This window comes from Callithrix jacchus, chromosome X (assembly GCF_049354715.1).
Source record: "Callithrix jacchus isolate 240 chromosome X, calJac240_pri, whole genome shotgun sequence".
NCBI classification, from domain to species: Eukaryota; Metazoa; Chordata; class Mammalia; order Primates; family Cebidae; genus Callithrix; species Callithrix jacchus.
This window is the reverse complement of record NC_133524.1, coordinates 130,439,799-130,463,953: the sequence shown is the minus strand read 5'-3', so window position 1 is coordinate 130,463,953 and position 24,155 is coordinate 130,439,799. Positions and strand designations below refer to the sequence as shown.

General features: G+C 40.4%; 1 protein-coding gene across 4 annotated transcripts; it reads left to right on the top strand.

Moving 5' to 3' along the window:
• Nucleotides 1-23,209, top strand: MOSPD1 (motile sperm domain containing 1). 4 transcript variants are annotated; one of them, XR_013531546.1, is made up of 7 exons: nucleotides 1-76; nucleotides 11,526-11,780; nucleotides 11,893-11,968; nucleotides 13,991-14,208; nucleotides 17,723-17,830; nucleotides 19,332-19,493; nucleotides 21,641-23,209. XR_013531546.1 is itself a non-coding variant. In XM_002763286.5 (6 exons), the coding sequence occupies exons 2-6, from the start codon at nucleotides 11,627-11,629 to the stop codon at nucleotides 21,670-21,672; spliced, it is 642 nt and encodes a 213-aa protein (XP_002763332.1). In that variant the 5' UTR covers nucleotides 1-76; nucleotides 11,526-11,626; the 3' UTR covers nucleotides 21,673-23,209. The 4 variants fall into 4 exon arrangements, 3 of the variants coding, with proteins under 3 accessions (XP_002763332.1, XP_078219040.1, XP_017824152.1); XM_002763286.5 differs by lacking the exon at nucleotides 17,723-17,830; XM_078362914.1 differs by lacking the exons at nucleotides 19,332-19,493; nucleotides 21,641-23,209 and adding an exon at nucleotides 19,123-19,249.
• Nucleotides 23,210-24,155: the final 946 nt, after the last annotated feature.

The window sequence follows — 24,155 nt, the reverse complement described above, 5'->3', positions numbered from 1 at the left end:
AGTGCAGCCTAGAGACGCTGACAAAGGAGCGGAGGAGCAGTCGCAGCTGCTTTCCGAGGAAGCCGGTGTTGCCGAGGTGAGAGTCCCCCACCGTCCCGTCACCCACTTCCTCTGACTTCGGGAAAACGTGGAAGTTACGTGGCTGAGAGCCCCCCGCCAAAGAATGACCCATCCCCACAGCCGGAGCTTGGCTCTGTGATTGACAGCGGTGCTTCGTGGCGCCGGGATGCGGGTGGGCGGCGGGGAGGAGGCGGCGGGGGTCTTTTCCTGCCCCGTGTGTTCCTGGCAGTGGACCCTCTGCCCGCAACGCCCGGCCCCGGGGTCTGGCCAGCTAGTGTGTGGCTTGCTCCTGCCTAGGCAAAGGCAGGCTCGGGATCCTGCCCAGCGGAGTTTGGTTGCCCCGGGGATGCGGCTCTAGGGACAACTCTTTGGTGGACGCAGAGAGGAGGGCTGGGGGAGGGAGGTTGACTCTGTTTGGGGTGACACGGTCCTCGCCCTTCCTCCAGCTCAGCCCCAGCGAGCAACTTGAAGGAAATCGCCTGGGCTGGAGCGAGGCGTCCCGGGATATCCTCGGCTCTGCTCTCTTTGGCTGGAGGGAGATGAAAGTGGGGTGGAGAGACGGGGTGGGAGAGCAAACGCCTTCTTGGAATAATGGGGTAGGGTGTAGGGGTTGCGTGGCCTATATCCTTCCCCCTCCCTGGACCTCTGCACGGATCCTAATGGTTGCACCAGCTGCTGTGCTGTAAACAGGCTCACATGATCGGTTTCACATGGAGCGGCCGGTGTGGGGACGAGGGCTGGGAAGGCTGGGCCCCAATCAGGTGGAGCTGAAGTCCTAGGACAGACCATTTTTTACTCTCTCTCCAGCCCTCCAGCCTTTAATCAATGTTCCCCGGTTTCCCCCTCTGAAGGAAAGTAATTAACATCTGCCCTCTCCGGCTGAAGTAGCAGTTCTGCCCCAGTAGAATGGGAGAGATCTCCTGTCGGGGAACGAGACGACAAATAAGTGAAAATTTACCTTTGAGGGAAATAAGAAGAGGACGCAAACGTGAAAATTTGGGTCCTTTGGACCTTGCCTAAAAGCAGTCCTGTTCTTTCGGAGTGCATTGCGTTCTTAATGTGAATTCCAGACAGAAAGGGGAAAGTCTACTTTTTCACGCAAGGCACACATGGGATTTAATAACGTTCTCGGTGAAGATCTTGTCCACGCTTCCTCTAAGTACTGGAAAACCTCTGCCTAGAAAATACGATATACAGGATATTAAATATGGAGTGGATGCCAACTTTTAGATTACAGTTATAGTTGGTAGTGAGAAGTTTGGAAAACAGGAAATGGGGCCAAATGTGTCTTTCAAGTTGTTCACATCTACATACCCAATCAGGATGCGAGATTAAACTAGTTTCTGAAGCATTTCTTGAACTCTCAAAACAACAGAGGTTTACTCAAATACTACGAAAGTTTGGAATTTTTCAACTCTGGAAGGGATAGCTGTGATAGATTCCCTATACTTGTGTTAATAATATATAATTAAATGTAATGGACAAATTCAGTATAAAGTTGCTCCTTTATAGGCAAAAATACAAAACAGAGCAAATAGTTTGTAAAATAATGTATGTTTCTTCCTTAAATTGTTCATGCACATTTACTTCCCAAGTGTTTTATTTTTTTCTTAGATTTTACATTTAAATCCATTTTCTGAAAACAAACAGTTAAGAAATGATCAGAAAAGCTATTCCATTCCCTAATAGGCCAATAAAGTAACTTGCTACTATTCTTTTTCTGTTTTTAAAGAAGTTTAAAATGGAATATAGAGACATTTTACATTTCTACAAAAAAACATCTTTTTTTTGGAGACAGGGTCTTGCTCTGTGGCCCAGGCCTGGAGTGCAGTGGTGCAATGTCAGCTCACTGCAACGTTTGCCTCCCGGGCTCAAGCGATCTCCCACCTCAGCCTCTCTAGTAGTTGGGGCTACCGGCGTGCCACCACGACTCCCAGTTGACTTTTGTATTGTCATTACTTTTTTGAGACAGAGTCTTGCTCTGTCACCCAAGCTGGAGTACAGTGGCCTGATCTTGGCTCACTGCAGCCTCCACCTCCCAGGCTTAAGCGATTCTCCTGCCACAGCCTCCCAATTAGCTGGGATCACAGGCATGAACCACCACAACCAGCTTATTTTTTACATGCTTAGTGGAGACTGGGTTTCACCATGTTGGCCAGGCTGGTCTTGAACTCCTGACCTTAGGTGATCCACCCACCTTGGCCTCCCAAAGTGCTGAGATTACAGGCGTGAGCCACCGTGCCCGGCTGCAACTTTTGTAATTTTTGTAGAGATGGGGTTTCACCATGTTTGCCCAGGCTGGTCTCAAACTCCTGGTCTTAAGTGGTCTGCCCATCTTGGCTTCCCAAAGTAATCCCAAAGCTGGGATTACAGGCATGAGCCACCATGCTTGGCCTTCTACCTCCACCTCCCAGGTTCAAGCAGTTCTCCTGCCCAATCTCCCAAGGACCTAGGATTACAAGCGCCCACCACCACACCCGGCTATATTTTTTTTAATTTTAGTAGAGACAGGGTTTCATCATGTTGGCCAGGCTTGTGGCTTGTCTTGAACTCCTGACCTCAGGTGATCCACCTGCTTCGGCCTCCCAAAGTGCGGGGATTACAGGCATGAGCCACTACACCCAGCCAAATATAATTTTTTTTTGTTTTAATTAGCTGGGCATAGTGGCTTGGCACCTGTGGTCTCAGCTACTTAAGAGGCTGAGGTGGGAAGATCACTTGAAACTGGGAGGTTAAAAGCTGCATTAAGCTGAGGCCATGCCACTGCACTCCAGCCGGGCGTGGGGGCCCGTGCCTGTAATCTCAACATTTTGGGAGGCCAAGGCAGGTGGATCACCTGAGGGAGTTCAAGACCAGACTGGCCAACATGGAGAAACCCCATCTCTACTAAAAGTACAAAATTAGCTGGGCGTGGTGGCTCATGCCTGTAATCTCAGCTACTCAGAAGGCTGAGACAGGAGAATCACTTGAACCTGGGAGGCGGAGGTTGTAGTGAGCCCAGATCATGTCATTGCACTCCAGGTTGGGCAACAAGATTGAAACTCCATCTCAAAAAAAGAAAAAGAAATAGGAATTGCACTCTGCAGAATTCTCATTAGGTATATTGACCATGTAGGTTGACCTATACCTCTCTTCATCAGGAAATTGGAGATGGCCTCAGCTAAATCCTGCCTCCAAAATTAGAAATAACAGCTTCAGTTGACTTTCTTAACCTTCAGGGCAGAGAACAAAGTCTGATTCTTTTGCTCATTCCAGCTCCTTCCTGAATTAGACAGACTGTTATCAGTGATGAAGTTAGAATTCTTTTTACAAAGGAGGCTGCAGCAGTGTCTTCCTTTAGCAGTACCTTGATTACATCACCAGAACCAATGTCTGGTTTTCAGCTTTTCCAGGTTCAACATTTCATTGGCACATCCAGAAATTGTCAGTCTCACTGACTGATTCACAACAACAAAACTCGAAAGATTCCTATGAGCATGAATGGCAATTTAACTCTCAGTGAGAAGGAGAACTGCCAAACAGACCAGAAGACTCATGTGCAAGCCAAGGCAAGCTTTGCTCTTGACTATATGGAAACACAAAGAACTTGCTCTTGAACTCCCCTTTTTCCAGGTTCTATGAGGACCACTTTTTTCAAGCCTAGCAGTTAATATATTCCACACTATTACAGGTTTCTTTTATATAAAAACCATTTCAGTCACACCTTTGTGTGGCTATATCCTAGTCACTGGTTCAATTGGGTCACATATAAAACATCTCTAAAAATCTGTTTCTTCTCCATTGCTGAACCCTTAGCCTAGGCCCTCATCATTTCTTCATACCACATTCATTTGACAGTTTATTTTTATTTTTTTATTTTTGAGATGTTTTGCTCTTGTTGCCCAGGCTGGAGTGTAATGGTGTGATCTCGGCTCACTGCAACCTCTCCCTCCCTGGTTCAAGCAATTCTCCTGTCTTGGCCTCCCAAGTAGCTGGGATTACAGGTACATGCCACCATGCTTGGCTAATTTTTGTATTTTTTGCAGAGACAGGGGTTTCATCATATTGGTCAGGCTGGTCTCGAACTCCTGGCCAAGTGATCTGCCTGCCTCAGCCTCCCAAAGTGCTGGGATTACAGCCGTGAGCCACCGAACCCAACCAATTTTTTATTTTTTATGGTAACTACTCAGGAGTCAGGTGTTGTGGTTGAATGGTCAACAGCAACCCTTTCCTACTTCAAATCTTATTAGATCAGTTCCCTGCTTAAAGTCCTTAAGGCCAAGCACAATTGTAGGCTATGCTTGTAACCCCTGTGCTTTGGGAGACCTAGGCAGGCAGATCACTTGGTCAGGAGTTCGAGACCAACCTGGGCAACATAGTGAGCCCTTGTCCCTATATTTAAAAGAGAAGATCCTTAGGTGGTTTCCCACTGCCTGTAGCAGTGGTTCTCAAAGTTTAGTGTGGATCAGAATCACCTGGAGGACTTGTTAAAACAGGTGGCTGGGCCCCAATCCCAGAATTTCTGATTCAGTAGGCCTAGGGTGAGAACCAAGAATTTGTGTTTCTAATAAGCCAGAACCACTGGCATAGGGAGTCAAGTCTAAACCCCCAAACGTTCACAAAATCTTTCACAATCTGCCTCTAACTTACCTTTCTAGCTGAATTTCTTGCCACTCCTCCCATATACGCTAGTTGTAACCATATGCCAAAGCTCATTTTAAACATCCCTTTTGTGCTGCTACACACATTCTTCCTGGAATTCACCTGGCCCTCCACTTCTACTGCAGACTAGCCTTAAAGCAGATGATCACTTTCTTTATGCTCCCGGAGCACTTTGTATCTATCAACAGTTTAACACTTATCATATCCTAGTTACTGCTGTGTATCTGTTTTTCCTGCTACTCCCAGTGTTTGGAGGGCTGACAAAATGTTTTCATGTTGTCCCCATATTCCCTAGCACAGTGCCTCATATATATGTATGTGCTCAGGAAATGTTTGTTGAATCTGTGATTCTTTTTTTTTTTGAAATGTTGTCTTACTCTGTTGCCCCAAGCTGGAGTGCAGTGGTGCAGTCTTGGCTCACTGCAACCTCTGCCTCCTGGGCTCAAGGTTCTCCTGCCTCAGGCTCCCAAGTAGCTGGGATTACAGGTTCCCACCAGCATGCCTGGCTCATTGTTGTATTTTTAGTAGAGACCGGGTGTTGCCATGTTGGCCAGGTTGGTCTTGAACTTTTAACCTCAGGTAATCTACCTCCCTCGGCCTCCCAAAGTGCTGGGATTACAGGCATGAGCCACTGTGCCTGGCCACGAATTTGTGATTCTAAAACAACGCAGTGCTACATGTAGCAACATATATAATAATCATATAATATGGATTTTGCTTTGGGAATTGCAAATCTTGAAATAAATGAGGACATACTGAGATATTGTAAAACATGGAAATAACACATTAATTATAACCAGGTTGTAAATAACACATTTGAAAATATGAAGTGTTTTCAAAAAGACGTTAGGGTATTCTTTCTTTTAATCTTGAAATGTATACTACTCAACTTTTAAACCTTGAATATGGACTAGCCAATCACTACATATGCTTTATAGCAGTCAATCCCATTAGTTAAAATAGCAAAGCATACCAAAAATCTAGAAAATATATACAAACAGGCCGAGTTCAGTGACTCACGCCTGTAATCGCAGCACTTTGGGAGGCTGAGGTGGGTGGATCATGAGGTCAAGAGGAAAAGAACATATTGCTCTTAATGATTTAGTATTTAGTTGGCCATTGGCACGGGATGCACAGAGTATGGAAGAAGGAGATAGCCTCTGTGCCCAGATAAAAGGGAGCTGACCTGAAGGTGGAGCTGGGAACCTTAATCAGAGTAAACAGCAAAGAGCCAGGGAGAGACAGTTAAGTAACTGGTACACTGACCAAGCAGATGGGTTGCCAGTTTCTGGGTGAAGACTGGACTTCGAATCATCCTTAACTGTTTTAAAACTTCAAACCACTTATTTCACTTGCTTCTTGCAGCCTCCTCTTTCCAAAAACTGGTTGCGGGGTACAAATGAGAAAATGCTATGAAAGCGGCTTCAGTGCAACTTAACGGTCTCTACGTTTTGTATGTATGGTGGTAAAATGGATTCCTGTTTATCTCAAAGTCTTTTCCTTCCTCTGGTCAATACAAAGTGAGGAAAATGGAGAAAATCATACTTTGGGGTGCTGGTCTCCCTGGATTGATGGTAGTGACAGGCGTGTGTGAAGATCTCAGTGTTTATGCTTCTTTTTGTCACAAAGTAGTTTGCAAACTGGTCACAAGGTGGTGTGCACACATAAGATTTTCTTTATAATTTCATTCAGGATTGCTTTTATGTGCCTTCGGTACAGGGGAGGAAGACAAGACAGTTTCCCGTATCACCAGATCTCTGCCTGTGAGGTCGGAAGTATATTGGAGCCTCAGGTTTCTAAACGCTTGCTGGCACAGTTAGGCACTGAAGAGGCAGGGGAAATCAGAGGGCAACAGAAGGAGGGGAGGGGAGAAGAGTTGAAGAGAGGCAATTGGGAGTGCTGATCCTCTCTGCTGTCCTCTTACCCCAACCCATGGTGAGCAGCCTCCTAAGACTTCCTGCTCCTCTAATTAGGATCCCTTGCTTGTCTTGTATGGACAAAGTGTGTTCAGCTGTGATGGGTGAGTGCTGGGGGGCGTGTTCCCCAGTGGAGGAGACAGTTATTAGTAGACATCTGTAGGCTAACTGATAAGCTCTTAACTATCTGCTAAGTGCCCAGCACTGACTTTGGGCCTATGAGGGGTGCAAAAAACAAAAGTGTCCCACAGAAAGCAAGACAGCCTTATGCCTAACATCTGATTGAGGAGTCAAAATCAATGCACACAAAATAAATGTCAAAATATTCCATTTTGGCTGGGTGCAATGGCTCATGCCTGTAATCTCAGCACTTTAAGAGGCTGAGGTGGGAGGATGGCTTCCTTTCAGGAGTTCAAGACCAGCCTGGACAACATAGGGAGACCCTGTCTCTACATAAAATTTTTGAAAAATTAGCCGGGAGTGGTGATACATACCTGTGGTCCCAGCTACTTGGCAGACTGAGGTGGAAGAATCACTTGAGCCCAGGAGTTTGAGGCTGTAGTAAGCTGAGATTGTGCCACTGTACTCTAGTCTAAGTGACAGAGAAAGATCATGTCTCAAAAAAGAATTCAATTCACACAGTAAGTACATTAAAAATATCATAAAATTGGTGAGATCCATGGAGATGGAAATCACTGTAGTAGAGGAATGCCACAGGGAGGAGGAATTGTTCTTTTCTTTTTTTGAGTCTTGCTCTGTTACCCAGGCTGGAATGTAGTGATGCCATCTCGGCTCACTGCAACCTCTGCCTCCCTGGTTCAAGTGATTCTCCCACCTCAGCCTCCTGAGTAGCTGAGATTACATGTGTGCACCTCCACAACCAGCTAAATTTTTTTTTGCATTTTTAGTAGAGACAGGGTTTTGCTATGTTGGCCAGGCTGGTCTTGAACTCCTGGCCTCAAGCGATCTGCCTGCCTTGGCCTCCCAAAGTGCTGGGATTACAGGCATGAGCCACTGCGCCCGGCCAGGAACGGGAAATTTGAATTAGGTTTCGAAAAATGAGCAAAATTTTGCTGTCCAGAGAGGAAGAATGGGGCGAACCTTAATTATTAATACCCTGATGAATAGTTCCTGACAATTATAGCTGTTTCATAATCAGGAAAAGTGTGTGCAATTAAGTAAGTGAAACTGTCTCTTGATTTTTTTTTATACAACTAAAAAGGAAACACAAGACAATGCGGAATTGATTGTGACATGAAGTTTGGATCTCCTTTGCATGAACTCTGATCTTCTTGATAAGTAGCGACAGTGGCTACAGATTAGGGCATGTATGGTAGTCAGCATCAGGGAGGCAGGACTTTTTTTCATACATTTATATATAAAGAAAAATCAAGAGACAGTTTCACTTACTTAATTGCACACACTCTTTTCCTGATTATGAAACAGCTATAATTGTCAGGAACTATTCATCAGGGTATAAGTAATTAAGGTTCGCCCCATTCTTCCTCTCTGGACAGCAAAATTTTACTCATTTTTCGAAACCTAATTCAAATTTCCCCTCCCTGGCTGGGCGCTGTGGCTCACGGCTGTAATCCCAGCACTTTGGGAGGCCGAGGCAGGCAGATCGCTTGAGGCCAAGAGTTCAAGACCAGCCTGGCCAACATGGCAAAACCCCGTCTCTACTAATAATACGAACTTTTTTGAGACAAAGTCTCACTCTGTCACCCAGGCTGGAGTGAAGTGATGTGATCTCAGCTCAGTACAACCTCTACTTCCCAGAATCAAACAATTCTCCTGCCTCAGCCTCCTGAGTAGCTGGGATTACAGGCATGCACTACCATGCCCAGCTAATTTTTGTATTTTAGACAGACAGGGTTTCACCATCCCAAAGTGCTGGGATTACAGGCACACACCACCACTCCTGGCTGATTTGTGTATTTTTAGTAGAAATGGGGTTTTGTCATGTTGGCCAAGCTGGTCTTAAAGTCTTGACCTCAGGTGATCTGCCCACCTCGGCCTCCCAAAGCTCTAGGATTCCAGGTATGAGCCACCACGCTGGGCTTGTTTCCAATCTTTTGCTATTAACAACAAAAAAACTAGCTCTTACTGAGTGCCAAGGTCTTTTCCATGTTGTTTCACATAAATCATTTTATATAACCCTCAGCACTGCAGAGAAAAAACCTTTCACCTACATGACTTCACACTAAGGGAATATATAAGCCAGATAAATCCCTAGACATAGAATCTCTGGATCTGAGGATGTGTGCATTTAATTTGGCAGATACAGTGGTTATGCCCATTTACCTCCTCACAAGCAGTGTAAGCACATGCTTGATTGCTCCCATGATTACTATCAAAATTTGAGTTTTACTAATGGGAGAGGTAAAAAATTGTGTCATAGTATGGCTTTAGTTTGCATTTCCTTTATTGTGAGTGAGATTAAACATCCTTTTGTAAGTTCAAGGAAAATTTTTATGTTCCTTTTTAATTAAATATTATAGTTTGCTCATTTTTTGTTGTAGTTAAAAAATTTTTTTTCTTATTTCGCTTTATACCCTTTATATCTGGAAATCTGTTGTAGTTTTCATTGAAAAGCAGTAATTGCATATACTTTTATATCAAGCTGTCTTTTTCTCAGTAATTCATAGGCCCTCCATCAAGTAGGGAAGCTATTGCCTGTGATATGGATTGCAAATGTTCTTTTGGGCTTTGCTTATAAAGATTTCTTGCCATGCAGAATTTCAAAGGTTATACAGATGAATTTATCATTTTTTGTTTGTTTCTATTTTCAGGAACAGGTTTTTTGATTGTTTGTTTTTTTCCCAAGATGGAGTCTTGTACTGTCACCCAGGCTGGAGTATGTTGGCACAATCTCGGCTCACTGGCACCTTTGCCTCCTGGGTTCAAGCTATTCTTCCGTCTCAGACTCCTGAGTAGCTGGGATTATAGGCACACACTACCATGCCCGCTAATTTTTGTATTTTTAGTAGAGACGGGGTTTCACCATGTTGGCCAGGCTGGTCTCTAACTCCTAACTGCAAGTGATCTGCCTGCCTCGGCCTCTCAAAGTGCTGGGATTACAGGCATGAGCCACTGCACCCGGCCAAGTCCTGGCCTTTCTTCCAGGTAGAATTACTTATGTAGTCTTCTGATTCTCTAGCACTATATATACCATGGTATGCATTATATTTGAGGTAGCTTCAATATTTTTGTCTTGTCAATTAGACTTCAACTTCTTGAGGGCAGAGCCTGTGCATTATTCATCTTTGTATCTCTGCTCAGCTCTGACATAGTTCCTGGCATATAATAGATGTCCAGCTGAAAGAAAAGAATAAACATTTGCATACATGATTACACAGTTCCTGTTTGATAGAAGTTGGAAAGGCCTCTATCAGAAGCAGAGCATATGTGCCTCAATAGCTGGTAAAACCAAATAATTCATTGATTTGTTTTCTCTTTGAATGTATGAGAACCTGAACTTGAAACTGTTAAGTGGCTTATAGTTTGTTTTAAAGGTGTGATCTACATGGTGAAAATCAGGGGTTTTCTCTGATGGTATGTTTTAGCTTTTGCATTTTATTTTTAAAAGCCATGCTTCAATTGTGAGGGCACGCCTATAGTCGCAGCTACTCTGGAGGCTGAGTCAGGAGGATTGCTTGAGGCCAGGAGTTCATATCCAACCAGGGTAACATACGAAGACCCTGTCTCTTAAAAGAAAAAAAAGGCACACTTGGTGTGCTTGGTAAATAAGAATGTTGATTTAAATGAGCTTAGGAAATAGAGAAACATCACACTTATCAGGCATTCAGACTTCTGTCAGTTATAGCTATCTGGAACATATTCAAGAACCCAGAGGGAATCCAAAAAAGCCTCTGAAGTTGGAGGAGAATAGCTCTCACAAAGCATGTGCACTTGATGTAGGTGGGAGAGGCACAGTGCCACTTACATGCCAAAGCCTACTTACTGACTTCACATTTCCATCAAAAAATTCCAAGGACTGCTTAGCATGTGTTGCCATTCGGCCTTCTTTCAAGACATTTTAGCTTGCTTCTAGCTTCAGTAGAAAAAAGAATAAAAGAACTCTCCCACCCATGCTGCCAAGAAGGCACTAAATAAAGTATTGTTGACACAAGTGTAAAAGTGATTCTCATGGTTTTCTCCCAGAAATCATGGAAACTTACTTTCTGTTTATTTTTTAGTCTTTAAGAATTCTGCTGGACTCATGCAAAAATCAGTTGTGATTATACTTAATTTATTCTACTTTTCAAAAAATCTGAGGTTTAAAAAGAGTGATATCCCTTTGATCTCACCTCTTTGAAAGGGGGTTGTTAATTTGAAAAAGACTTCTTTATTCCTTTGAATATTTAGATAATTTACCATAGGTTGAAATCCTTAATGCGAAAGGAGCATGTATAAACCTCTTTGTATCATTTGGTAAAAGCTATGTAGGTCAAGGGAAAAAGTCAAAAGGCATGTTTAAGTAATTTGGGGACTTTTTTTTTTTTTTTGAGTTGGAGTCTCCCTCTGTAGCCCAGGCTGGAGTGCTTCAGTGCGATCTTGGCTCGCTGCAAACTCTACCTCCCAGATTCAAGCAATTCTCCTGCCTCAGCCTCCTGAGTAGCTGAGACTACAGGCGCATCACCACACCCGGCTAATTTTTGTATTTTTGTATTTTTCATAGACAGAGGGTTTCAACATGTTAGCCAGGCTGGTCTCGAAATCCTGACCTCAAGTGATCTGCCTGCCTCGACCTCCCAAAGTGCTGGGATTACAGGCATGAGATACTGCACCCGGCTGATTTGGGGGCCTATTTTAATGCATGTTAAATATGCTTTTTGTGGAGGGGCTATGGATTAATGAAAATTGGGATCATTCACTTTTCTTCTTGCTTTCTCCTTCTATTTCTAGATTGCCAAAATGCTTTGGAGTTTTTAACTCAATCTAAGAAAAATCCAAAATAGATTTGAGAGTGTAAAAACAGAAACCACAGCAAGGGGGATTCAGTGCCAATGCATCAACAAAAAAGACAGCCAGAGTTAGTGGAAGGAAATCTTCCTGTTTTCGTGTTCCCCACGGAGCTCATATTTTATGCAGATGATCAGTCAACACATAAGCAAGTGTTGACACTGTACAATCCCTATGAGTTTGCCTTAAAGTTCAAAGGTGAGTCTCCTAGCTATATTTTCTGGGTTTTTAACTGGTCCCTACTAATTTTTTACTTGTAGAAACTAATTTTTTAAAAACCACTAATGCCCATTGTGACTTTTTCTTTCAGTTTTGTGTACTACTCCAAATAAGTATGTTGTCGTTGATGCTGCAGGTGCAGTAAAGCCCCAGTGTTGTGTGGATATGTAAGTCAAGATCACTTCCTGGTATCACGTTTTAAGTGTGTTAATATTTATATTTTTAACTTGAAAAAAAATCATTTCTTGAAGCTGTTCCCACATAGGGATTTATAATCTTTTGAATTTTTGCTGAAAGTTTTTCTATCAAATTCTTTGTAAGAAGTGTCTAAGAGATTTGGCCAAATACTTAATAATATTTCATGATGTTGGAGCTCATGTATGTGTTAGGATCTCCATGAACATTTTCTCATTGTTGTGGTTTTAGTCAGACCAGGGATGTTTATAAAGGAAAAGTTCTGACTTATTCCTTTAAATTTATCCAGCTATAATAGGGGATTTCACTTTCTTTGGAACATGCTGCTATTATAGTGAAATTTGGAAAACTATAATACTGCAGTCTAAAAACAATGGTAATATAAGTTCCTCTGAAGTGATTCAACTAAAAGCCTGGAAGTTAATCTATATAAACAGGAAGCAGTTGTGTAACTACTCATCTGTAAAATACTATCTATGCTCTTCCAGATAATTTCATCTTCGAGTGTCAGATAAATGATTGTTCAAGCTGTTCATATTTAATTTTTACTTTGGAAATAGTGGTGACCAGATGGATCCATTGACCAGCCCTTAATTTAAGTTACCGAGTACACTGTATTTGTTTAAATCTTCTATGAGAATGAGAAACCGAATTCTTTTCTTTTGAATACTTTTTCATAAGCTCAAAGCCATAAAATGATGTATCTTTGAGAATGTTTTTGCATATTTTTAAAAATTTTCGTTCAGTACACAATAAGCAAGAACTGTTTCAAAAAAATGTGGTCTCTTGCCAAATAAATGTGTTACCTTTGACCTAATTGTTTTGTGTTCCCTAGTATGAACAAATTAAAATACACGGAATTGCAGAAAAGAATGACAGTGCTCTGCCGGGCACAGTGGCTCATGCCTGTAATCTCAGCACTTTGGGAGGCCAAGGCGGGAGGATCACCTGAGGTCAGGAGTTCAAGACCAGCCTGGCCCACATGGTGAAACCCCGTCTTTACTAAAAACACAAAAAATTAGCCGGGCATGGTGGCTAATGCATCCTAGCACTTGGGAGGCTGAGGCAGGAGAATCGCTTGAACCCAGAAGACAGAGGTTGCAGTGAGCCGAGATCACACCATTGCACTCTTGCACTCCAACCTGGGCAAGAAGAGTGAAACTGTCTCAGAAAAAAAAAAAAGAATTACAGTGCTCTCTTTAGAGAAATAGAGGTGTATTATTGGCCTTCTGTTGTACTGGATTACTTACTTATTCAGTTGCTTGTTTCTACCTGCATGCCTGGAATTCAATTTTAAGTGTAGGGTGACGTTTATTGCTTGAACAATAAGTAAGTAGCAATAGAAATTTATGAGATGTTTTTGGGGAATAAACAATTGCATGTATTCCTATTTAGTAAATGTTGCTTCACAGAGATATTCAGAAAAAAAAAGTCACTGCTAAAGGGATTTTTTTTTTTTTTTTTTTGAGACAGAGCCTTGCTCTCTTGCTGTGGCAGTAATCATAGCTTAATGTAGCCTAAACGTCTTGGGCTTAAGGGATCTTCTACCTCAGCCTCCCAAGTAGCTAGGACTACACGCATGCCACCACGCCAGCTAATTTTTAAATTTTTTTGTAGGGATGGGGTCTCTATGTTGCTTGACCTGGTCTCAAACTCCTGGCCTTAAGTGATCCTGGCCTCAACCTCGCAAAGCACTGGGATCACAGGTGTGAGCCACCATGCCTGACCAAAAAGGAATTTTCTTTACCTATCATTTATTTTTGGCTTAAGACTTTCATTCTGTGTTTTAGAGTATGTGTTTTAATCAAATATTTCAGAATTACTAGTTTCTTTTGGGTTATACGGTGATTTTTGAGCATCTTAGCATATTTCTGTTTTTGAGTATTTGGTTACAGTCAGTTAATATTGTTTTAGTTTATTAAAATATCTCACTGCATTCTGTTTGGCCAGCTCCCAGAAATCTAAACAGCATTTCTTATTTTTGTTGCTTTCAGTGTGATTCGTCATAGAGATGTTCGATCCTGTCACTATGGCGTGATAGACAAATTCCGTCTCCAAGTTTCCGAGCAAAGCCAAAGGAAGGCTTTGGGAAGAAAAGAGGTTGTTGCTACTCTTCTCCCATCTGCAAAAGAACAACAAAAGGAAGAAGAGGAAAAAAGAATAAAGGAACATTTAACTGAAAGTTTATTTTTTGAGCAGTCGTTACAACCAGGTAGTTTTGGGTTGTTTTAAAGCCCTTTTGAGGCCTTACACATTATTAACTTTAAAATAATCAGGCAGCTAAGAATAATTACTAGGAAAATCATCTCCCACTTCAAACATGGTTGACTACTTAAAAACTGAACCCAGAGAATCAGGAAGCTGAAGCCTGGAGGTGGCCTTTGAGAGGAAGGAATACCCCTCACTGGACTAGGCTGTAGGGAGAGTGTCGAGGCTGCTGCAGCCTTTTAATGTATCTGTAACATCAACGTATCTAAGACTGCAGGCACCATACTTTATGAAACTCCTACAATTTGGCAGTTCTATACTTTTGTTTCCATGACTTTCTTATATCCTTTCTCATTTAATTAGTTCCAAGGAAGAGAGAGATTGTGTTTGGCAATAGGCCAAGCTTAGTGCACTGTTCATATTATTTTGAAAAAAAATCTCATTAAAGTTGAAGTTAATTAAACTAAGTAGATTATAATATCCCCTGTGGGCTATTAATTGAATCCCTCTCCAGTCCTCATTTCCTTCCAGCTTAGATATTCAGAAGTGTTATGACATATTCCTTCAACATTGACACTACCTCATATTCAACTCTTTGGGCGTCATTACCCCTTCCTCTTAACTTCTCATTATCTCCTCCTAAACCTGTTGGAATAGGAGAAAGATAAAATTTTCCATAGAAAAACAGGGAAACTGGAAACTTTCTGAGGTGATACTGTTACATGACTATGACAGCAGCTGTCCTTGAAATTGCAACATTATATGAAGGATTAAAAAAAATCTTGCTGTTACATTCAGTCATCTCAGTGTTCATCTTAGAAGGTTTATTTCAATAACAGGAAGTGGTGCCTCTTTGATTTATTGTAGCCAAAAGTCTCTTCCCGGTCCATTAGGGAGCATCTAGATTTTCTGGTAATACCAGGACTAGGGACCAGGTAGTAGCTATTAGGTTGGTGCAAAAGCAATTGCAGTTTTTGCCATTGCTTTAATTGGAAAAACCGCAATAACTTTTGCACCAACCTAGAGTGGATTATTTTATTCTCAGCAACTATTATCAATTGACTTTTGAAGCTGAAAGAGAACTTTTGTCCAATGTCCCTTTGTCAGATCAATAATGTAAAGTTAACATAGTTACGAAATGCAAGATTCCACTTTTAAAATGCCTTCACCAGTATAAGAAAGGCCATTTAATTTGTATTTGTTTTTTGAAGTTAGACTTGTAATTTAAAATGGTCTTTTAAGTCCAGTTTTGTATTTAACAGATTGGTTTAATAGCCAAAAATAATAAGGGGTAAGATTTGGGGTATATGTGTATGTAAATAATATGTAAGGAGAACTTTATTCCTTTTATTTTAAAATTTATTAAAATTCAGGTGAAGATCCTACTAAAAGGCTAAAGAATTATAGTATGTATTGTCTTATTTTGTTTTATTTTTTATTTTTTGAGAAGGGGTTTCACTCTGTCACCCAGACTAGAATGGAGTGGTACCATCATAGTTCACTGCAGCCTCCAACTCCTGGATTCAAGTAATCCTCCTGCCTCAGCCTCCCGAGTAGTCGGGACTACAGGTGCACATCACCACACCCAGGGTCTCACTGTGTTGCCCAGGCTGGTCTTGAACTCCTAGCCTCAAGTAATCCTCCCGCCTCAGCCTCCTAAAGTGCATTAGAGAATTTTTCTGATTGTAAAATTGGAGTAGGCAGATCAATGAGGATAAGTGATGCTGGTATAACATATGGTGCTCTCTGTTTTGTGGGGAAGAATTCTCTAATCCATTCCTGCAAGGAACCTCTGTGAAGGCAGGCACTTTTCTTAGTACTGTTATATCCTCAGCACCCAGCACAGGGTCTGGCATTAACTTGTAAATGGGCTGAGCTAGGAAGGCTGGACGTCAGGTCTGGTAACGGTCTGTGGCAATGGTGAGTTTGTTTTGTTTTGTTTTGTTTTGTTTTAGCTTACAAGGTTTTCATGGCTATGACAGCTCTTTAGAGGAAGGATGATACCACAGTAGAGCTCCATTCACAGTCCTGGCTAGTATATCCCATTTATGGGTAGTGACTCCAGTGTGCCTAATAACCTGGCAGTAAGTTGAGTAAAGTTTCTTCTTTAATAGAGTATCATGATGACTGATTTAGTCTCCTGTCTATTAAATTTACAGGAATTTATGTGTCATTTCCAACGTGTGGAACACTCAGGTTTTTCATTAAGTTTCTCTGAATTAAAATGTTTAAATAAATTGAGATTGTTTTGGGGAGGCTTTGAAACGTCATTACTTTTACAAGTCCTTAGCTTAGAGGACATTTCAACAATGTTATTAAAGTATTAGCATGTTATTAAAGTATTAGAGGTATGAAAGTGTTGTGAGACTCACTTTTAGCAGGAAAATGGTTGATGGCTACATTATGAAAAATTTGGATTTTGAAATATATTGAAAGTCAGTAAAAAGAAAAAATTTAAGTTTATTGTATAAAATACATATAGCAGTAAGAAAATGTACCTGTAATCTCACACATTTAACAAATCTGCTTATATAAGTGTTCCATGTTACTTTCCAGACCTTGCCTATGTGCATAAGTACAATTTTATGTTTTGTGACTTTTTTTTCATTCAACAGAAATTTGACTGTTAAGAGAAACCTGCAGAGTATACTTTTATAAAGTACTAGAGCTCAGGTTATTTAAAAAGCCATTTTAAAAGATACATTGGAATCTTAGTTGGTTTGTCTTAATTACATTACTAATGAATTGCTATGTTTATGCTATAATGTTTGAGTCAGTGCCCTCTGGCTTAAGAAAATTATGGTCTGTACACACACATACATATAAAAAATTATGGTCTTAATTGTTTATAAAAATAAAAAAATTGAAAATAACCTAAAAACCTATCAATTGGAAATTGATTAAATTATATTCGTTAGATAGCGTGCCAGGCAGACGTTTACAAGGATCTGATAGAATGATAAATGCTTATACATTGTCATAGAAAGAGCTTCAAATATGTTTCTTTTTTTATTTATATTTTTTGTGCCATTAATTATATTCAAATATATTTCTAAGGAAAAAGAAAAGCAGTTACATAACAGTATGTATAATATGGCCTTATTTATGTAAAATATTCTTCTAAATGTTTATATGGGCGTTTGTAAAATCTAAAAGGATACATACCAAGCTGTTAACACTGTTAGCTCTAGGAGGGTGGAATTATGAGGAGCATTTACATTTTCTATATCTTTATAACATATTTTACAATTATCTTGTAGTACTAGGGAAAAAAAAGCTTTTTCTATTTTGAAAAATTTCAAGCATTTATGCAAATGTTTTTGGAATACTAAAAATTCCAAATTTCTCTACATACTAAATGTTCTCTAAGTACTAGAAATTCTTTGAAATTATCTTTATTGTGGGTTTGCAGTGAATGATGTACTTGTCATAAATGTTTTCCTTGAGAATTCGTCCTCGCAAATATAACTATAAGGGTGCTCTATTAACTGAAATAAGACTTGGGGTTTTTCTTTTAGGTATTTCTGCTATTGTTTCATCCCAAGCAATAATTACTATAAAATTTGAATTTGTTTTCACCTCTCTGGCTCTGATGAAGTTCAATTAAACTCCACACAACAGCTAAGGTATTAATAATTTAGAAAAGTTCCATTTAGTAATAGAATGAACAGCATTATTTCGTTATTAAAACACAAAGATTGTATTGCTGTTGGCTGTTCCTTTTAATGAAAGGAAAGGTAGTGGGAAAAGCCATATGACAAAAAAATGCTATTATTGGGTTTCTTAAAAATATAAGTATGTATACTATACACATAGAGCCAGAACTGTAGAATAGCAGGTCTGATAACATTTTATTTATTTATTTATTTATTTACTTTTGAGACAGTCTTGCTCTTTTGCCCAGGCTAGAGTACAATGGCACAGTCTTGGCTTACTGCAACCTCTGCCTCCCAGGTTCAAGCAATTCTCCTGCCTCAGCCTCCTGAGTAGCTGGGACTACAGGTGCATGCCACCATGCCTGGCTAATTTTTGTATTTTTAGTAGAGATGGGGTTTCACCATGTTGGTCAGGCTGGTCTCAAACCCCTGACCTCGTGATCCGCCCACCTTAGCCTTCCAAAGTGCTGGGATTACAGGCATGAACTACCATACCCAGCCTTTATTTTTAAGCTTTTAGAATTTTATTTTAGGGACACTTAACGTGAGATCTACTCTCTTAATGAATGTTTGTGTACAATAAAATACTAGTTAACTGTAGGGACAGTGTTGTCAAGCTGATCTCTAGGACTCAGTTTACACGATTGAGATCTATGCCCATTGATTAGCAATTTGCATTATCCTTCTCCCCCATCCTCTGGCAACTACCATTTTGCTCTCTGCTTCTATGAGTTTGACTATTTTAGATTCCATGTATAAGTAGAATCATGCAGTGTTTGTCCTTCTGTGACTGACTTATTTCACTTAGCGTATTTGCCAGATACCGTTTCTGCTGTGTTCTTCTTTGCTATAAATGGGATAGAGCAGAGGGAAACACTTTTGGTTCCTTAACATTTTCAAAATCGATAGCAAGATGTACAGTTATTAGGATCAAACCTATCTGGAGATCTCCCTAAAATATCCCAAAAGGATAGTGGAGGTCTAGTGTGGCAGGCTCAAATTGAATATACACAGGCAAGTCACTGGGGTACTGGAAGAAAATAAAAGAACTTTAATTTATATTTATTTTAGCACATTCTTCCAAAATTTGAATTGCATATTTTATATTAAGCATAACAGTACAGAACTTGTGCATATAATTTTAAAATGTGCATACACTGATGATACATGCTTGGATACTTTCTACTGACTAGGGTGGGATGGTGGGAGGAGTTGGTGACCACCTTTCAGTAGGAACTCACTATCTCACAATGCTACGTCAGCATTCTATGCAGCCATGATTCAGACTGGTTAAGACATGGGCTTCCACGTCAGCCCAGCAGTTAACTCTCTGACGGATGAAAATGATGGGGAAGCAATCGGAGAAGTTAGACAAAAATCAGAATCCCGGTGAGTGGTGGCCAGTATATGTGAAGGAACTTTTGTCTTAAAGTTTTTAGAAGGAAGCTTAGGGATTTTTGTCTTTTTACAGAAAACAGAGCTGTCTCCTCAGGACCTAGTTTACTAACTGTCTTCCTGGGAGTGGTGTGCATTGCAGCCCTCATGCTGCCTACACTGGGGGATGTGGAATCGCTGGTGCCTCTCTACCTCCACTTAAGTGTGAATCAAAAATTAGTGGCTGCTTATATCTTAGGTAAGGGTTTTAAAGATGCATTTGGGACATATGTATAGGGTTTTATGTGTGTGGCAGGGTGGTGGTGGTTTGATTTTTTTGTTTTTTAGAAGAACAGGTAAATGCTTCAAGAGCATGTTGAGGTCAGGTGACTTTGAAGAATTTTTAGCTCACATTTATTTCTTTTTAGCTTATTTATCTAATACCTGATACTGTATTCAATTATTTTCCTTTCCTGACTTATACAGTGGCGTAAAACACATGTATTCCATGATACAGCATTTCTACCTTTAGGAATTGCTCCTAGGGAAATAGACAAACTGTATACTGTGATAAAGATGAACAGTGAAGCCTTGTTTAATATTGTGAATTTTTCTCTTTTATTATTATTTTTTTTTTACTTTTGAAGATACCATGTTCAGAACCTTTCTCTTTAAACCAATTCCCTTATTTCCTTCAGCCATCCTGGCTTGAAATCTTAGAGCTAATTATTTAAATTGAACAAACATTTATTCCGTACCTTCCATGTGTCGAGGATTAGTGTTCTGGTGATGAATGACTTTCCTCATGTTTTCCTCTCACCTTTGCTTAGATGCCAACTCTTTCAGTATTCCCTGGCACATTCCTCTCTCTTTTTCATTTCAAAATCATCTTCTAGTTTGTCTCTCTACCTTCTGTCTGTGTTCCTCCTCCTCTCTTTTCTTTCTTTTTTTTTTTTTTTTTTTGAGATGGAGTCTCACACTGTTGCCCAGGCTGGAGTGCAATGGCACGATCTCTGCTCACTGCAACCTCCACCTCCCAGGTTTAAGCAATTCTCCTGCCTCAGCGTCCCGAGTAACTGGGATTACAGGCACCCGCCATAGAGACGGGGTTTCACTATGTTAGCCAGGCTGGTCTTGAAGTCCTGACATTGTGATCTGTCCGACTCCCAAAGTGCTGGGATTACAGGTTTGAGCCACTGTGCCTGGCCTTCTTTCATCCAAGCACTTCCCCTCACCAACCATCCACCACAATATCAGATTAATTTCTCTTGTGCTTTCACAACCACCCCCTACTCAGAAATCTTCAGTGGTTCTCCATAATCCATAGAATGTATAACCCTTAGTGCCATAGTTTGTCATTTAAGACTCCACAATCTGAGATGTCTCTGAGCCAATCTTGTCTAGCTGCTTCCCTCTCTAAGTCATTGCATAAGACCTTTTAGATTATTCACTGATTCTGGAAAAGCTCCTCTAGAGGCCCGGCCCTCCAGACCCTTACTCATGCCGTTCCCTCACCTGAAATGCCTGCCCATCTCCTCGTTCTGTCTCTTTCCTGTCCATCTTTTTTTTTTTTTTAATAGAATCTCTCTCTGTCACTCAGGCTGGTTGGCAGTGGTACGATCTTGGCTCACTGCTACCTCCGCCTCCCCAGTTCAAGGGATTCTCCTGCCTCAGCCTCCTGAGTAGCTGAGATTACAGGTGCCTGCCACCACACCCGGCTAATTTTTGTATTTTTAGTAGAGACGGGGTTTCCCCATGTTGGCCAGGCTGGTCTTCAACTCCTGACCTCAGGTGATCCACCTGCTTTGGCCTCCCAAAGTGCAGGGATTACAGCCATGAGCCACCATGCCTGGCCTCTGTCCATCTTTTAAGGCAGTTTTTACCACTGGGCACAACTTTTCTGACTTCCCAGTCCCATGTGATTATCCTCCTTCTGTGTACTTTTTAAATCACACTTTCATTACCCTTCATTTAGGACAGAACATATTCTTATTTTTGTTTTACATAGAGAGTCTCTTCAAAAGAGAGAAGCAAAACAGGAATGCCCTGCTTCTGTCTCTTTGTGGCCCTAGGGCCCTGGAATATAGATAGACTCTTGATTCTTTTGTTGACAAAGTCCACTGGCTTTACCCAGGACTGGATAAAGTAGGAGATATGTTTGATGGATAGATCTGCTATGGCCAGACATTAGTGATTTAATTAAATCTCTCCAGTGACAGTCCATTGCTATAAATTGGATTTCTTTTGTATAATAGCAACAAAATTCAATTTGACTTTGAGTTCTTGGTAGAGTGCCTGCATATGTGCTATATTTCATTGTTCATTGAGGTCCAAACAATTGCTTATTGAACGGAAGATTTTGTTAGATGCATGTCTTTTAACTGTTCTCCATTTTTCTTCTTTCAGGTCTTCTCACAATGGCCATACTTAGAACATGAGCAAGGATTTCAGTTGACTTCTCAAGTAAAACTGTCTTGAACATATGAATGTGGACTGCCTTTTATCTCTATTTCACTGCATTAACTTGCTACCAACTATAGAATGATTTGAAATAATTGCAAATGTATAGTATATATTTTAAATTACTCTATAATTTAATTTGAAGGACTGCAGAGCATTATTTTACAGACAGCAAGGTTGCTTCTGAGTGACACCTAGGAAATTATTTGAAGAAGTTCTTTTTATATCTGTACCTGGTGTGCAAAAGACTTTAAAACATTTGTTATTTTCTCATCTTTTTTCTAATTCCCTTTGATTATGACGGGTCACGTATGCTTTAAAGTTACAGGACTAAAAGAGCAAACTGGCCTAAAACTAAAATGACACTTATTCCCTACCTACAAACATCAACCTGATTATGTAAATTATACCTTGGCCTCTGTCATTATAAATGGTTGCCATGGTGTTTCTAAAAATAAGTGTTTTGCCATTAATGCGTAGAGGGCAAACAAAGCATAAAGTACTAAGGGATCATGCTTATCCTAGGGTCTCACAGAAGACAGGACATACTTAGTTCATCTTGTGAATTACAGAATGGATTTTGGTCCAGACCCCAAACATCATATGGAGTTTAAAAAAAAAAAAAAAAGCCTAATAGAAGTAGGGTGACCTCTCTCTTTGGTCTAAGAGTTCTAAAGGAAGGTAGGCGTCTGTTTAGTTAGTTGGTTCAACCTGGCTTTACCTCTGGTTAATGCTTTGTGTTAATAGGAAGGAAACATCACTTTATCTTTTCTTCCAAGCCCCTTCCCTGCCTGACTTGCCCAGACTGGGATTACCAGATACCAGGTGATTTATGTGGAGATTATTTTTCACCTCTAAGCCAAGTATAGGAAACTCTTGATAGCTGTGTCTATTTTATATCAGTCACTGAGACTTTTTTTTTAAGTTTTTATTTATTATTAAGACAACTTTGCCAAAAAAGTCCCCCAAGCACAACTATTTACATTTCTTTATAGCCTCTTCTGATCTCTAACACATATATGCAGTTTTAACTGTTATTGTCATAGTAACTGATCTTTTGTCTTAGGATTTTTACCTGAAAGCACAATGCATTAAGTCTCTTGAAAATCATCTTTCAGATCTTTTTACAGAACGAACTTATGCACTGCTACTGTAGTATTCTCAAGGAATATATGTAAACACAAATGTATGCCTGAAGTTGGTTTTTGCAGAAAACATCTCTGCTTCTAAAAACTTTTGTCTAGTCTTCCATAGGAAATCCTCATTGCTTAACCACGTGGGGAGCATAAGTCATTAAATGAATCACGTCTGTACATTGTGTAATGAATGAAAAGCACATAAATGTAATCTACTTTGAACTTTGTAAAAAAAATCGTGTGGAGGCTATTCTTGTTTATCCATCTCAAGTCCTGTGTGTGCACATGTGTGCAAGTGCACATACACTTATGTGTGTGTGATAACACATTGTAAAGAACAGAAATTACTTTAAAAAAATAAACAAAAATGGAGACCTGAGCTTCACGTTGATTTAAACATTTTATTTGAGTTATCTTTGAGGATCTCAAGGTTTTAGCTTTCCTATTTCCTAAAATTCTCTAGTATTTCTGTGACTAATGTAGGAAAAATAGAAACAGTGAAATATATCAGCTAGAAATGTGTTGAGTTTCTTTATTTACTTTGTAATTTAACTTCTTGAATAGGTAACAATCATACTTCAAAAATTAAAAAACTTTATATATTGAAAAATCACTTCTCACCCTCGCTGTGCACCCAGCCTTTTACAAGTAACCACTTTTATTAGTTTAAATATATGTGTGTGTGTGTGTGTGTTTTGAGACAGGATCTCACTCTGTCACCCGGGCTGGAGTGCAGTGGTGTGATCTCAGCTCACTGTAGCCTCTGCCTCCTGAGGAGCTGAGATTACAGCTTTGCGCCACCACACTGGCTAATTTTTGTATTTTTAAGAAACAGCGTTTCACCATGTTGGCCAGGCTACTTCTGTTTATTTATGCAAAACATATACAAGTTGAGTATCCCTTATCCAAAATGCTTGGGATCAGAAATGTTTAGAATTTGGGAATTTTTTCAGATTTGGGGATATTTGTATATACATAATGGGGTATCTTGGGGATAGGACCCATTTCTAAACATGAAATTTGTTTCATACATACCTTATGCACATAGCCAGCAGGTAATTTTTTTTTTTTTTTTGAAACGGAGTCTTGGTCTGTCATCCGGGCTGGAGTGTAGTAGCTTGATCTCAGCTCACTGCAACAACTGCCTCCCAGGTTCAAGCAATTCTGCCTCAGTCTCCTGAATAGCTGGGATTACAGGCGTACACCACCATGCTTGGCTAATTTTTGTATTTTTAGTAGAGACGGAGTTTCACCGTGTTGGCCATGCTGGTCTCAAACTCCTGACCTCATGATCTGCCTGCCTCAGCCTCCCAAAGTGCTAAGAT